The 15,800-nt window shown below is 38.3% G+C and overlaps 1 protein-coding gene across 3 annotated transcripts in view; it reads right to left on the bottom strand.

The window, feature by feature from the left end:
- Nucleotides 1-15,800, bottom strand: part of LOC129757648 (protein TANC2) — a 392,643-nt gene that overhangs the window by 317,642 nt on the left and 59,201 nt on the right. For 2 of the 3 annotated variants that reach the window (XM_055754920.1, XM_055754921.1), the window contains exon 2: nucleotides 10,745-11,707. In XM_055754920.1, the coding sequence (XP_055610895.1) occupies nucleotides 10,745-11,690 (946 nt within the window). In that variant the 5' untranslated portion in view covers nucleotides 11,691-11,707. Of the gene's footprint in view, nucleotides 1-1,205; nucleotides 1,518-10,744; nucleotides 11,708-15,800 lie in introns of those variants that run through there. The other variant, XM_055754924.1, reaches the window with a different exon arrangement.

The raw sequence follows: 15,800 nt of genomic DNA, 5'->3' as shown, positions 1-15,800 counted from the left end.
ACCCAGTATGACGGATCGGCTTGATAAAATTGCCTACAAACTTTTTGCAGGTTTCCTCATGTTATACCAACATTGTTGGTGTAAAAATATTTTTCGAACAATCACCCAATTTTTTTAAATGAATATTTTTAAAATTCAGTTAGGTGTCTGGGGTTAAATGCAACAAAATGCAAATCAAAGAAATACCTTGTAAATCTCGTTTCCATGTGTTGGAATATGAATGTTTTGCATCACGCGTTTGTAAACATTTAAATTTTTTTCATCAAAATATCTATTTTTATGATTTCAGCTTTAAGAATTTTTCGTAGTATTATTTAGCCCCCAAATGTATGCAGCATCCTTATTTTCAGAAAAAATGTGAAAATTTGTTTTTACAGACCCAAAAGCAACTGCAATTGGTGTTGTCATGCGTAATGGTCTTTAAGGCATCGCAAATATATTAAAAACTATGAATTTTCGTACGTGTTCATAAGATTTTTCATTAAAAACAAAGTTTGTTGCAAGTTACCCCATTTTCAAAGGAGGGTGAAAATCGCATGTTATTAGAAAATTAAAAATAACTGAAGAAACCAATAATTTTTTTAACTACGCCAATTTGATGCCCCAGCATCCTTAAAACTTTTGATGCATAAAGGATACGATTAACTGTGAACATATGTTTTTTAGAAGCCATTGAAGTTGAAAATTGTTGCATGTTGCCCCAGTTGACGGTAATTCTAGTTTTAACCTTCAAATAGTTAGTTTGTTCTCTCCTTTCCACTCCGAATGTGCTCCCTGCTGATGGCTCTCAACAAAATTTTGTCTTAAAATTCGATACTTTTAATTTCAACTTTAACTTTAACTGTGAATATTCAAGCATCAGCAATAATACACTTAACCCTGGCGCCTTATCGAATCAGCAATATAAACACAAACATTAAACATTGTAACAAAGTCATATGCAAGCGTACTACTAAATATTGCACGCTTCCACCAATTCATGGAATGATGATCGCACATCAGTAGAGGTGAGTGGGTAAGACTTATTCCTTATCAGCTGACTTGAACACGTTTTTTTTTCTTCGCTGAATACCTTTCCGGTTCGCAATCGAACGTCGTCGCCAGTCGGCTAACAATTCAATGTTTGAGCTAACACTTGGCTCAGCTGTTCGCAAATGATTATCGAAATATTCATCGTAATTGACGGATTTCCTGAGAATAGTTACCGAAACGATTGTTGCTGTTGCTTCCTCCATTGCCAATAGATCGAGTTCCCATTCGGATTCGGCTGTTATTTTTTGCACACATTTTGCGGAACATAACACTCATCTGATATGAATTATGTATGCCAGGATCACATCAAAGCTTACACTTTTTGTCACTAATTCAGAAGTCATACCGGACTTAAATAGTTGAAACCAGAAGCACGTACGAAGCACGTATCCCTCGAATCCCAAACATGCCGCCTTTTACGCAAACAAACGTTTCATTCATAAACTTTTGAAAAATATTTTCCAAACCGAATTTTGAAAAGAGCTTCTTTCGCCGTCAAATAGCCGCCGAGTACTAGCCGAAGCTGTCTGGTCGTGGCCCTGGTCTACAAACGCTTGACGCGCTGTTCAAGATTGTGCGCGTAGTCGCGAGTTTGATTTTCATAATTCCGCGATAACGATTCGTAGGTATGGGAATTGTTGTCTCGTCTGTGAATTTAATACTCTTTTTTTTGCTTCAACATCCTTTGTTTATTTACGGATTTATTCTTATGCTTACAACTACAATCGAAGATTAACTCATTCATAAATTTTACTTACATACAAATTCAAACAATTTGTCTCGTGAAAAAAAATGCAAAAAAAAAATGCACTTCCCAACTCACATCACATTGATGGTTGAGGTCGGCAAGCAAACGACTTTCCAAAGCAAAAACTATCAAATTCAGATCAGTCTCGCTCACATGACATCATTTTCGAAGCGTGCGCAGCTTTTTCCACGAAAGGAATTTTATAGATATTCCAATCAAAAACCAATGGCAATTTGGATCTAAGCTGACATGAAGGCTTTGTTTTTGGCAACTCAAAATGTCAAACGATAATACCAATCATTTTATCACCTGCTGATGTTTGCGATTATTAATTGGCGTCGACGAGCTGTTCAATGGCGTGAAATGTGTGTTTCTTTGTTTTTTCTATCCTATTCATAAAACCGACAAAGCTAGAGGTGATTGATTGGAAAGTTGAGTTTTACAACCCCATTGCTGACTGAGCTATATGACACAGTAATTTTTTAATCAGATTACTCAAATATTACTAAACGCAGAATTTTTCTAATGCAAAAAAAAGAATCTTGAAATTTTGAAATGTTGGCACTAAGACATATCAGAACTCGTCAATGTTGGAAAGTATTTTGAAGGAAATATTATTATGTATATTTCGTCACTCGAAGAAACAAATGTTCGACTATGTAGGTATATTGGTTTGTTTTCATTGTCATACACTTTCGAACCACCTCAATAGCTTTAGAATTTTCAAGACAAATTTCAAGAGTCACATCAAACTCAATGTCTCATTTTCTACATATTTTAAGTGTGTGCCTTTCATACATTTACAGGAATAACTAGAATGAATAGGTCGGGATTCGACCAGAACGAACTGAACGCCATCAGCATTTTTTCGAGGCAATCGAACTTTATGTGCAAATATTTTCCTCAAGAGGCGAAATCCTTGATGTTTATGAACCAAAATCGATAGTAATAGTAATAGTGATAGATACAATCAATGGAATTTATTTCAGTCAAACATATTCGCTTTTTCGATCTTAAATAGGAATTGTATGAGATTCAATTTCGTTTGTTTTCAAATTTTCATATGGCACTCAGTTCGGTCTGGTTGAAGCCCAGCCAATAAAAGGAGGACATTATGTTCAAAATACCATGGAAATATGATTAGCTGGGTTGGCTACTCACATCCACCTAAAATCATTAAAAATTAAAAAATGCGAAAAAAAAGCCGGCTAACCGATTCTGAAAACTTTTGAACAGTATTGTAGGTAACCGAATATCTTTTCAACATTTATAAAACACTTTGTTGATATGGAGACCACTTCGAAAAGATGATTTTATAAAAATCGTGCTTAAAACCAGTATTAGTTTTTATCTAAATTATTCTTCTCGACAAACATTCGGACATAATTTTCAAATTTGTTATTTGAGAGTTGGAAGTGTCGTGATTTGGTAAAGTATTATTTCAGCATTAAAAGTATTATAATCTAATCATATAAAACCAACAATTTCATTTTTATAGGAAATCGGCGGATAAAAGAAAGCCTTTTTTGGATATTTATACTTTAGGTTAAGAAACATTTAAATTATAATTCAAAAATACAAATTTGATGATTTTGTAAAATTTATTCTATACCACGAAGAAATGTTTTAATCGCTGAAGTTCCAACCCAATAAATGAATTTGCAATCCCAAGTAACAATTTAAGCTTTAAAGGGTGATACGGTCAAAATTTGGTCAATATCAACTTGACGTATTTCTTTCAATTTTGCATTTAAAAAACCTAAACACCCCTCATTTTGAAGGTGTGTGTGTGTATAGAATGTTGCTCCTATTTTGATTTTGGAATTCACTCTTCAGTTGTCAAAATGCCATCCAAGCAAGAAGAGCAGCGTATCAAAATTTTGCTCGCGCATCGCGAAAATTCGACCTACTCGCACGCAAAGCTAGCAAAATTGCTCAAAATTGCCAAATCAACCGTTACGAATGTAATTAAAATGTTTGGGAAACGTTTATCGACAGCCAAGAAGTCTGGATCGGGAGGGAATCGAAAACCGGAAACCGCTGAGACGACAAAGAGAGTTACCGGTAGTTTCAAGCGAAACCCTAAGCTCTCTCTCCGAGATGCCGCAAATAAGCTGGGTGTATCGTCTACAACCGTGCTTCGAGCCAAAAATACGAGCCGGACTATCGACTTACAAGAAGGTAGTGACTCCAAATCACGATGATAAACAAAATACGACGGCCAAAGCGCGATCCCGGAGGCTGTACACGACGATGCTGACGAAGTTTGACTGCGTGGTAATGGACGACGAAACCTACGTCAAAGCCGACCACAAGCAGTTTCCGGGACAGGAGTTTTATACGGCAAAAGGAAGAGAAAAGGTAGCAGATATTTTCAAGCACATGAAACTGTCAAAGTTCGCGAAAAAATATCTGGTTTGGCAAGCCATCTGTACCTATGGCTTGAAAAGCAGCATTTTCATAGTTTCCGGGACTGTCAACCAAGAAATTTACGTGAAAGAGTGTTTGAATAAACGTCTGCTGCCTTTCCTGAAGAAACACGATTGTTCCGTACTGTTTTGGCCGGATTTGGCATCTCGCCATTACGGTAAAAAGGCCATGGAGTGGTACGCCGCCAACAACGTGCAGGTGGTTCCCAAGAACAAGAACCCTCCCAACACGCCAGAACTCCACCCAATTGAGAAATACTGGGCTATTGTCAAGCGGAACCTAAATAAGACCAAAAAAAACTGCTAAGGACGAGCAGCAGTTCAAGGCAAACTGGCTTTCTGCGGCGAAGAAGGTGGACAAGGTGGCTGTACAAAATCTGATGGCAGGGGTTAAGTGTAAGGCCCGGCAATTCGGATTTGAAAAAGCGGAAGCCTAACTGAATATTTTTCCTGAATTTTATACTAATTAAACTTGAAAAAGAAATTTAATTTGATTTTTTAAATAAACGATTTCACCGATTTACACGCGTTTTCCCTTGACCAAATTTTGACCGTATCACTCTTTATTATGGTCAGCAAAATATCTTTAGGACTAAAGTCTGCTTCATTTAATATTGGAACACAAACAATTGCGTGTAGTTCAGTCATTTATTAACGAATTCATAATTTGTTTTTCATACAAATGTAGCATTTTCTTTACTCTTTCATAAAAAAAAATTAAAATAATTATTCATTGCTGTTTCGAAGAAATTCTCGTACTTTTCCCGTAATACGGCACATTAGGCGGCGCACACCCTTTTCGTCCACCGTTTTGGCGATTTGATTCCACCAGTTTTTCATTTGAGTCATGTTCCTGACAAGTTTTCCCTTTGCCTTAAGCCTCCGCTTCGTGATTGCCCAGTATTTCTCTATCGGCCGGAACTGGGGGCAGTTTGGGGGGTTGAGGTCCTTCGATATTACGCTGACCCCGTTCGTTGCGTACCATTCCATAACCGTTTTGCTGTAATGGCAGCTTGCGAGGTCCGGCCAAAACATTACTGGACGGTCGTGGGCACGAATAAACGGCAGAATCCGTTTCTGTAGGCACTCTTTTTTGTAGACTTCTGATGTCATTGTCTTGTCAGTGAGAAAGACTTTGGTTTTCTGTCCACAACTGCATATCCCCTGCCAAATCATGTACTTGCGGGCGAATTTATCCGCAAACACGAACTTAAATTTTGCAGGTACATCCCCCCGAGCCGTCGCCAAGTAAAATTTTTGACCTGGGATTGGCCCAAAGTCCGCCTTCAGAATACATCCGTCGAACTTGGTCAGCACTTGGTCGTACAGCTTTCGAGCACGGATTCTGGCCACATTGTTCTGCTTCAGCGTCCGATTTGGCTGTTTGCTGGCTCGGAATGACCTTATTCCTTCCCGGAGACGAATTCGTCGTACCGTACTGTGAGCGGCCTGGAACTTATTGGCCAAATCGCGGTCTGAAAGATTGGGATTCCTCTTGACGGCCTTGATGACTTTCCCACGCAGTTTCCGGTCGACAGTTCCGCTCCGACGCTTCGAATGCGGCTTCCGAGCCGTCGTCAATGTTTCCTTGTACTGCTTGATAACACGCCATACGGTATTTCTGGGCATTTTAAGCTGTTTAGCTAGCTTCGATGCCGACAACAATGGATTTTCAAGAAAACTGTGCACAATTTGATCTCTCCGTTCGGCTTCCATGGCGGTTGTTTACAAAATGCTATCGTTTGGTGTTATTACATAAATACATGGTGAAAGGTAATGAATTTCCCGACACGTGGGTGAAAAAAGTTTCCAAATCTGTCCACTTGGAGCGCCACAATGAGCAAAAGAATTTGTTCCAATATTAAATGAAGCAGACTTTATAGCATTAATCTTCATAAAAAGCATTTTATAACATCATCAGAACTCTAATAAAGCTTAAATCTTATCCTATCCTATTCTAGAAACTTCATCATGACCACATTTTTAAATCTCTTTAAAATTATTATGCCTTAAAATGTTGGTCACCAAAGCTTTTATAAAGCTACACTGAACCCAAATTCACTCTTAAAATACACATGATTTTTCACTTAAAACAAGGATCTAGTGATTTTCTTCCATTCAAGTGCGACATATACATTTCACTTGGCAGTCACTTAAATTTCAAGTGAATTCATCCACATTCACTGCAGTCGTCACTTGAATTTGAAGTGAGAAAAAATATTCCCTTCCCCATCACTTGAATTTCAAGTGAATGACAGGTTGTAATTGTGTTTATTTTCAGAGTTCAAAATGGCAAATTCCAAAGAGCAGCGTTTAAAGCTTATGCTGAATTTGGATTTTCCCAATTCTTTAATAGGCGATTTTGGCGGTAGTTTGTGTTAAACGTGATGTAAGAAAAAGTTTTTTAAGGGTGTTATCATGTTTCAGCTTGTGGGTTGAACGGGACATATTTTTTAGTATGCAGCGGGGAAGATTTAGAAGTCGCACTATCCGCAGTAACCGATCTGCCTTGGGATTACGATGGAATTTTCCTTTCGCCATAAATTTATGGCGAAAGCGTAATGTAAGTATTTGAAATCGTAGTGCTGTTCTATAAATGTTCTTTTATTTAAAAACGCGAGAGATAATTAACTAGAAACTTACTTAGAAACTCAAATAAATTTCACTCGAACGTCATAATGTAATTCACTTGACCGGTCACTTAAGTGAATTCACTTGACCCATCACTTAAAATTCAAATGAAATTACGTATGGCGAGAATTTACTACAGATGTCACTTATTTTTTAAGTGAAAATTATTTTGGGTGTATTATTAAACATGTTAGCAATTTTTTTTTCGATTCTATGAGTTTTTGGAGTTTTTTTTTATTTTTTCCAGCAACCATGATGGTTGATTAATGATAATTGCATTATTAAGTAAGATATAATCTGGAAAAGTTAATAGCCAAAACACCAATGTTTTAACCATATTATGAGCATCTTTTCTACTGTCAGTCAAGATTTTAGGTAAAAGGTGTATGAAATAGTATCTTAAAATAAATGCGCCTCGTCAAATCTGATGGTCAATAATGAAGGAATTGATAGGAAACAGGCTTGAAAAAATATTTTCAAATACTTGCATTGTGAATCCATCAACATGGCGTCATTTTGTTCCCTTCGATTTTGCAACCAACATGGCGTTAGTCAATTCATCGCTTAATAGCTTTTTTATGGTCAGATGAATGGCTAATTAGTTTTATAATAGCTTAATGAGAGCCATATAAAAAGCTAAAATTTGACGTTTCTCTCGCAAGCCAACCTATTACACACTTAAGTTGAGTTCCTCATTTCTGAGTTGTTAATCATCATCATACAGTAAATGAAGACTGACTTTTTAAATGAAAAGGGATTGGTTGTGGATGACCCGTGGAATAAACCATGAGTTGAAGTCGAATTTCGTTGTCTGACGCCATCTTGAAATCCAAGATGGCGGCTTCCGCTGAAATGTTGGAAATGATTAAAAATCGCATGAAACCCTAACAATATTGGTGTTGGGTGAAAGGGCCAAACGAGTAGAAGTCGAATTTCGCTATCTGACGTCATCTTGAAATCCAAGATGGAGGCATTCGCTCAACTTTAAATGGTGTAAATGACAAAAAGTCGCATTAAACCACTACTATATGGGTCAAGGATTCAATCATTTCAAATTCATAACAGAAAATCGCGTTCCGTGCCATGCTGTCACTTTGACAGCACTTAGTGCACAACTAGTGGGCCACCAGGGTACGGCATAAAATTCAATTTTTTAATCTCCAGAGTTGTTAAGGATTCAGTTTTGGTTATTTTCTGTGACATGTATCTTTCTGTAATATTACACACTACGAAACAATCTGTAGAATTACATTACATATGATGTAAATAAAAAGAAGCATCATATGTATCATAAGTGACGGAAATGTACAGTATGAAATCGCGTTCTATGTCATGTAATATTAAGGATTTTTATTTTCAATAGACATAATTTTATTTTCTCAATACTCATATTGTGAGGGTTTCATTTGATTTCCAGTGATTGACAACATTTCAAAGTTCAGCGGAAGCCGCCACTTGGATTTCAAGATGGCGTCGGGAAGGAAAAAATCGACAACTAAATGGTCGTAGGGAACTCTCTCCTCAACAGGAAAATAATGTCATCGGCCTAAGTCAAAACAAATTTCATACTAAACCAACCTTCAAGTTAAGTGATATTGTATGGTGGTAGAAAAATTACCAACAAGGTTGATGTTAGCATTGCGCAGAAATTTTATGTATTTATGTTGATAATGTACCATGGGTGCACGGATTCACCGCAATTTGCCTAAAGTATTTATGAACCAAGATTCATTATTTAGATGACTCCCAAATTCCATACCCGGCAGTGCCGGGCGGGCACCATGGCTTCGTATAAACTGTTATGAAGAGTATGTTTTATGTGTGAAATGTACAGTGAGGGGCTAAATAAAGTGTCCAAAATATTTTTTTCAATTTCTTTGATTTTTCTGGTTAAAATTCAACGAAAACACATCGTAACCATTTTTAAAATATTGTTTATTATGTTCTTTTCAATTTTTGTTAATGTTGCGCTGATAAAAAAAGAAAGTTTTTCTACTAGAAAAAAACACAGTTGATATTCCAAAAAAAAAATGTGCAAAATAAAGTGTCCAACTCAAAAATCAATATAATTTCGATAAGTTTCCATCGCGAGGCCCCTCGATTTTGTTTGTTTTGTGTATTTTGACGTTTCATAAACAACTGGCTTGGCTCTGGAGTATTCAAACAGTTGTCTACATTCGAATAAGTTGTAAAATATGGAGAACGCATAAATTTCTGGTTCCATTCCGTTGTCCATCCGGAAACTGGTTGTTCGTGATGTGAATAACGGTCAAACGCACCGGGAAGTGGCCAAGCACTACGAAATCATCTAGACAGCGGTATTAAAAATCATGAAGAAGATGGAAACGTTCGGATCGGAGATGGATCGCCCAGGAAGAGCACTGAAGCCCAAGACAGATGCCAGAACGGACTAGAAAATCATTCTTGAAGTGAAGAAAAACGCAATAATAACGATCCGGCAGATACAGAAAGAGCTCGAATTTTCGGCATTGCGTCGTACTGTCCGTCGCCGCATCCATGCAAAGGAGTACCATAGCAAGATCGCAGTGAGAACGCCTTTCATCAGCCAGGTGAACAAGGCTAAGCGGCTCAAGTTCGCCAAGGAACACGCCGATAAACGGCTCGAGTACTGGAAAACATTGTTGTGAGCCGAAGAATCCAAATTCGAGCTATTCAACCGGAAGAAGCGCGATCGTATGTGGCGCAAGTCGGGTGAGGAGCTCCAAGACCGCCATATCCAAGAAACAGTCAAGCACGGAGGAGGTAACATGATGGTGTGGGGGTGCTTTTCTTGGGGTGGGGTGGGCAATTTGGTAAAAATTGACGGAATCATGACAGCTAAGTCATATTGCAATATGCTGCGGGAAAACCTCGAGGTATCGCTCATTAAGACGGGCCTCGAAGAGCGCTTCGTTTTTCAGCAGGATAACGATCCGATGCATACGGCCAATCTGACGAAGTCATTTTTCCGTTCCTGCCGCATCAAACCCCTTGAATGACCCCCACAAAGTCCTGATCTGAACCCCATCGAAAATCTGTGGGCCATCCTCGATGCTCTGATTTAGAGGACTGGTGTCACAAATAAAAATACTTATTTTGATGCCCTGGAGCATGCGTGGGAAGAACTCGACCCACAACACTTCCACAACCTTGTTGAAAGAATGCCGAAGCGCTTGCAGGAGGTGTTGAAGGCTGAAGGAAACCATTCCCATTATTAAATCGTTCTTGTTTGCCTTCAGTTTGAATTTTTTGAAGCTGTACTGATCTGGACACTTTATTTAGCCAGTATTTTTTGGAATATTAACTGTTTTTTTCTATCAGAAAAACTTTCTTTTTTTATCAGCGCAACATTATTAAAAATTGAAAAGAACATAATAAACAATATTTTAAAAATGATTACGATGTGTTTTCGTTGAATTTTAACCAGAAAAATAAAAAAAATTGAAATAAAAACACTTTGGACACTTTATTTAGCCCCTCACTGTAAGTATATATTTGAAAGATGAATTCAAACAAGTACGCAACTAGTTCGAAATGTATAACACGTTCAATATTATACCTTTACTACAGATATTCCGGCGTCCGTATATAAATATACCTGGCCAGCAGCTACATGATTGAACATTCTAATTAATACAATCGAAATCAAAATATCAAAGCACGAAAGTATTTGAAAAAAAAAAACCATACGAGGAATGCATTTTCTGATCGGCCCCTTCTCCGACCACAAGCCAACTGTTTTCTGCACAAGCCAATCCACATTTCTTCTTCAGCATCCGATGCAAATTGTGGATCCATCTTTTATCAAGATTCATTAAACTTCATCTGATACTTAAAGTTCGCATTTTGTGATAAAAAAAAATCGAACTTCGATTTAAAAAATTCACGCATTAAATCGACTTACCTTTGTCGGCAATTTGCTTCAGCTCAGCTTCCGTTTCCTCGGTGCACTCGTCCCACCATTTTACACGTGTTTTTTCGTTCGTTGAAAATTTCATCACTTCGATCGATGAGTTCATTGAGTTCGGTTCGTTGAAGGAGCTTGTCATCGATGAAAATCCATCGACAATCGAGTTGTTCATCGAATTAGTATTCCCGATGGACAGAGATCGCGAATCGAGTAAGTTTTCATTGCTTTTCACAATCAAACTGCTATCAGTCCACATGAGGTTATTAGAGCTCATCGCGTTAAGTTCTCCATAACAGGAAGATGTCATTATCTTCGGGAACTTTTCCATTGGACCACCGGATGTGACCATCACCTGACAGTCAACCGTTTGGATTGAGCTGGTTGGTTTGTCCCGAGGTTTTTTCTTTATCGTGGCATAGATTTCGATTTCCTCGTACTTGCGATCTTCCAGCTGGGATCGGTGATGAATATCTGCGGCGACGATCAGTTTAGGATTAGGCTGGGCATAGATCTGATTTAAATCTTCACAGGACTCGATATCAAGAATGGCGGATTCGTCCAGAGTTGTTATGAAATCATCTGCATCCTCGGCTTCCCAGTGCACTTTCTGGGACAAGAATTGTGATTCAAAATCAACGTCAACGACCTTCGATGGCCTACGCATCAAAACGGCCGGCAGGGAGGTGAATTCATTCGTTTCGATCCATGGTTCGTACATTGAAACCGGACGAACCGTTTTGACATTGCTGCATTGACCTGGAACCCCAATCAAGAAATCTGGCACGACTCTATCCTTCACGATAGACGCATATTCTGGATTGTCCGGGTTGCTCGGTACGTAATTCATATTGTCGATTCCAATCGAATCCAAATCATCGGTGTTGGTCGACATTGTGCTGATCATTGAGTCGTTTAGCAGCTTTTCCGTAGAGTCATCCATTTTAACGCTTATTTACACTGAAACGTAAGAAAAATAGAACATTATTATTGGTTTTTTTTTTAATCAAATGAATATATGTATTTCAATTATATTTAAAAAAAAACTATTTCAAAATAAACACGTGATCACTAGAAAAAAATGAACAATCTACACGTTTTCTTCCTCTGCTTAGCAAACAATTATAAATTAACAAAAACCGATCTCATTACTGCAATTATAGCACATCATTCCAGAGGGATAAAAAATCATGAGATAAGTTTTTCCCTCTTGGAATAATCACTCCGCCTTTAGAGCACAGTGCCATAATTCGATTCCCCGAACTTCCCAGTGGAACCCATGTGTTTCCCTCAACGGTCCCGCATGCATCACATCACACCTTAAGAACTGTGCGCATTGCTTGCTACAGTAGTAGGCTGTTCCAGTGCAGTTTAGATCCCCAGTACATCTCTTGTGTCTCTTGTCACTCGTCACCCAACACCTCACACCCACCTTTATTTACCCTTGGGCCTTCATTGTGTTCTATTTCCGATCCGATGCACTGATGTACATTAGACTGGCCCAAATTTGTATGGGATGATTTTTACAACATTTTTTTCGACGCGGCACCCTTGAGATTGGTGCATTGAGGTGAAAAATTGACTTTCTAAAAGTTTCAGGTCATTTGGCTGAAGTACGAGCTGGCGCAAAGGACTTGAAATTTGTATGGAAATTTTCGGCAAAATGTATGGAAAATCGACATACTTACACTCTTTGTGTTCTAAAATATGTTTCCAGTATGCTAGAAAGCTCAGAATTTCAGGAATTGTAGTTCAAACAATGACAAACAAGTTTGTAGAAGATTGTGATGCGATACTAGTTGACTGTGATGAGTTATTGGCCATTGAATGTGTGATTTTTTTCGTACTTCATCGATATATCGTGAACGGTGTATAGGTGGATTATTAGTACTAATTTGATCGTATTGTCACACAATGAGAATAACAGATAGAAAGTTTGTGTCCTGAGCAAAGTTGTAGTTTATTTTATAACAAATATCTTTGCAAAAAGTTGAAAGAAAGAGATTTGAAAGAAAAGAGTTTTTAGTTAGTGCGCTTACTAGCCCATACACCGTTCACGATATATCGATGAAGTGCGAAAAAATCACACATTCAATTTCCAATAACTCATCACAGTCAACTCGTATCGCATCACAATCTTCTACAAACTCGTTTGTCATTGTTTGAGCTACAATTACTGAAATTTTGAGCTTTCTAGCATACTGGAATCATATTTAAGATCACAAAGAGTGAAATTATGTCGATTTTTCATACATTTTGCCGAAAATCTCCATACAAATTTCAAGTCCTTTGCGCCAGCTCGTGCTTCAGCCAAATGACCTGAAACCTTCAGGAAGTCATTTTTTCACCTAAAAGCACCAAACTAGGGGGTGCCGCGTGGAATATAAGGACTTTTTTCGTAATGGGCCAGTCTAATGTACATACAGTAAATAAGTGCACCTAGTACACATCCTAGCACTAATCGTAATGTTACACGAAGCATTCCAAAGAAAAATCTTTGCTGGGGGTTCTTCCTTGAGAGACAGAACTAGCGTTAATTCCCCTCCATGAAACTGTTGATGGTTCTTCGTTTTTCTTCCTTCCTAACGGTCGACGCCACCCGGTTCCGTTTAGGTATATGGTGAAGAAATTTTGTTCCCTCTTTCCTACATAGGACAAAACCCTACTGACATGAACACGCACCTTCTGATGCTGTTCAGTTTGTTTTTTTTTATTATTATTATTATTTTGTTCGCTTCGTCCTTCCCGGGCAGTAGGTACCTACCTACTTAAGACAAATGGTGCCTGCGCAAGTCGACGCGCGACGACAATCACTCCAAGTAGACGCTGTGCATTTTGTGATCTTATACTATTAAAATGCTGCTCTAGGCTACAAAGTGCCATCGCACAACGTGATGCATTTTTAAAGAGGAAGCCAAGATCATTTCCATATGATTTATGTAGAAAAAAAATTTCTTCTCGTTGCAATTCTGCAAGCTTTATTGCAGCTGCACATATGGAACATGAGGAAATGAAATTAACTCTTTAAATAGAAATTCGGTGAACAAATATGACACAACTTGAAAAGATTATGTAATCCAGAAAACGACGAGTGTGTGTTTCAAAGTTCATTAACTTAGTAAGTTATCAAATATTGAATATTGAAGAATCTGCATTTTCGCATTCTGTATTTTCATGAGCCTTTGTCTTTCATTTAAGCTGTAAAGTGTCTCCAAGACATTTGTTCCTTTAAACATCCTCCACAATCTGAAGGTATGAAAACAGTCAAATTCAATCATGATACAAATAAAAACTTTTTTGTGTAAAGAAACTTCAGAGTTCATCTTCTTCTACGAAGTTGTGGAATACGTTAAAATATGAAACCTTGCTCAAATAATTAAAACTTTATCTCTTAGAATACCTAAAATAAATAAATACAGGGTCCGGCAATTGAACTGCTACATTACTTCAACAGTAATTATTTCGTTGCACACGAAGCAGTATTGAACGACCCCTCGTCGCTTTGTTTACATTAAGTCTTAGCTATCATTGGATGTAAGTGTTACTTTTGTAATCAGGTGTTATCCGGAAAAATGGATCTCGAACAGAAACGTAGTGCTGTAGTTGCCTTGTTCCTACCTGGAGACCGGAAGTGCCAAAAAACGGTATTGTGGGGGACGCCGACCTACTGTGGTGACACCTGCCATGGCGAAGATCGTCAAGAAGCGCCTTCAGAGAAACCCTCGTCGTAGTGCCACTAAATTGGCAGAGGATCTCAACATATCGGATCGAATTCTCCGTCGGATCCTTAAAAATAAACTTTAGACCAAGCCCTACAAGATCCAAAACTTTCAAGACCTTACGGTGAAACAGAAACAAGAAGGGGTAAAAACAGCGAAGGCGCTGCTGAAGAGTGCCGCGGAAGGAAGGTTGAAGAATATCGTGTTTACCGACGAGAAACTCTTCACCGTACAGCAGTTCATGAATAAGCAGAACGACAGAGTTTGGTTGCCTGACAGATCACGAAGCCATGCCGACTTGCTGACGGCCACCAGCGCGACAGAAACCAGCATCGGTGATGGTTTGGGCCGGAATCACCCGTGATGGCCGGACTCCGCTGATTTTTGTCCCTGAAGGGGTGAAGATCAACCAAAATACATATCGGGAACTAGTTCTACAGAATATCGTCGAACCGTGGGCACGTCGACATTTTGGTTCCAGGGATTGGGTTTTCCAACAGGAATCGGCGCCGGCTCACAAAGCGAAGAAACCCCAACTTTGGATTGCGCAACATTTTCCAGGGTTCATTTCGAGCTCCGAGTGGCCGGCGTGTTTGCCAGACCTTAACCCTATGGACTTCGCTGTTTGGAGTATGTTGGAGGCTGAAGTCTGCTCTAAGAAACATGAAGGTCCTGAAGCGACATCTCGAGGCAGCCTGGGATAAAATACGACAAAAACACCTGTGGGCCTCATACGATGCATTCCTCGACTGTCTGCGGCGAGTGGTTAAACTCAAGGGCGAACAAGTCGAACTTTACCAATGAATTTTGAAAAGTAATTTGTTTTCAAGAGAAATTGAATGAATTTGAAATAAAAAGTGGATGTTTATATGCTTATTTCAATGTAGTACTTCAATTGCCGGACCCTTTATTATGTCTTCAAATTCAGGTACCTTGTGAAGTTGTTGTTAAGTTAGGAATTTAACAACAACTTCACTTAGGGCTTTGACTTTTAGACTTTATTGTCGATATGACACTACATCACTTTATGTAGTGTTCTATGACATTTACCAAGGTATACAATTCAAATAATTTTAGGTGCTCCATACAAGAAATGTATTTTTCTGTTTAAAAACGGACATAAACACATATAGGATATCTCAATAAAACTTGATGTTTCCTCGGAGAGATTCCCCATTAACTTAAGGGGGGAGTAGGGTCTAACGGGTAAAAAAAACACCATTTCACGATTTTTTTAGAGCTATCGTTCAAACAAATTGTGGGGTTTTCCAAACTAGGCTGGCAACTAATAAATACTAAAGTTAGAATTCTACTACAATTCATAAGAACTTCTT

Source organism: Uranotaenia lowii, chromosome 3, assembly GCF_029784155.1.
Source record: "Uranotaenia lowii strain MFRU-FL chromosome 3, ASM2978415v1, whole genome shotgun sequence".
Lineage (NCBI taxonomy): Eukaryota > Metazoa > Arthropoda > Insecta > Diptera > Culicidae > Uranotaenia > Uranotaenia lowii.
Note: the sequence above shows the minus strand (reverse complement) of the source record. Positions and strands in the feature narration are given on the sequence as shown.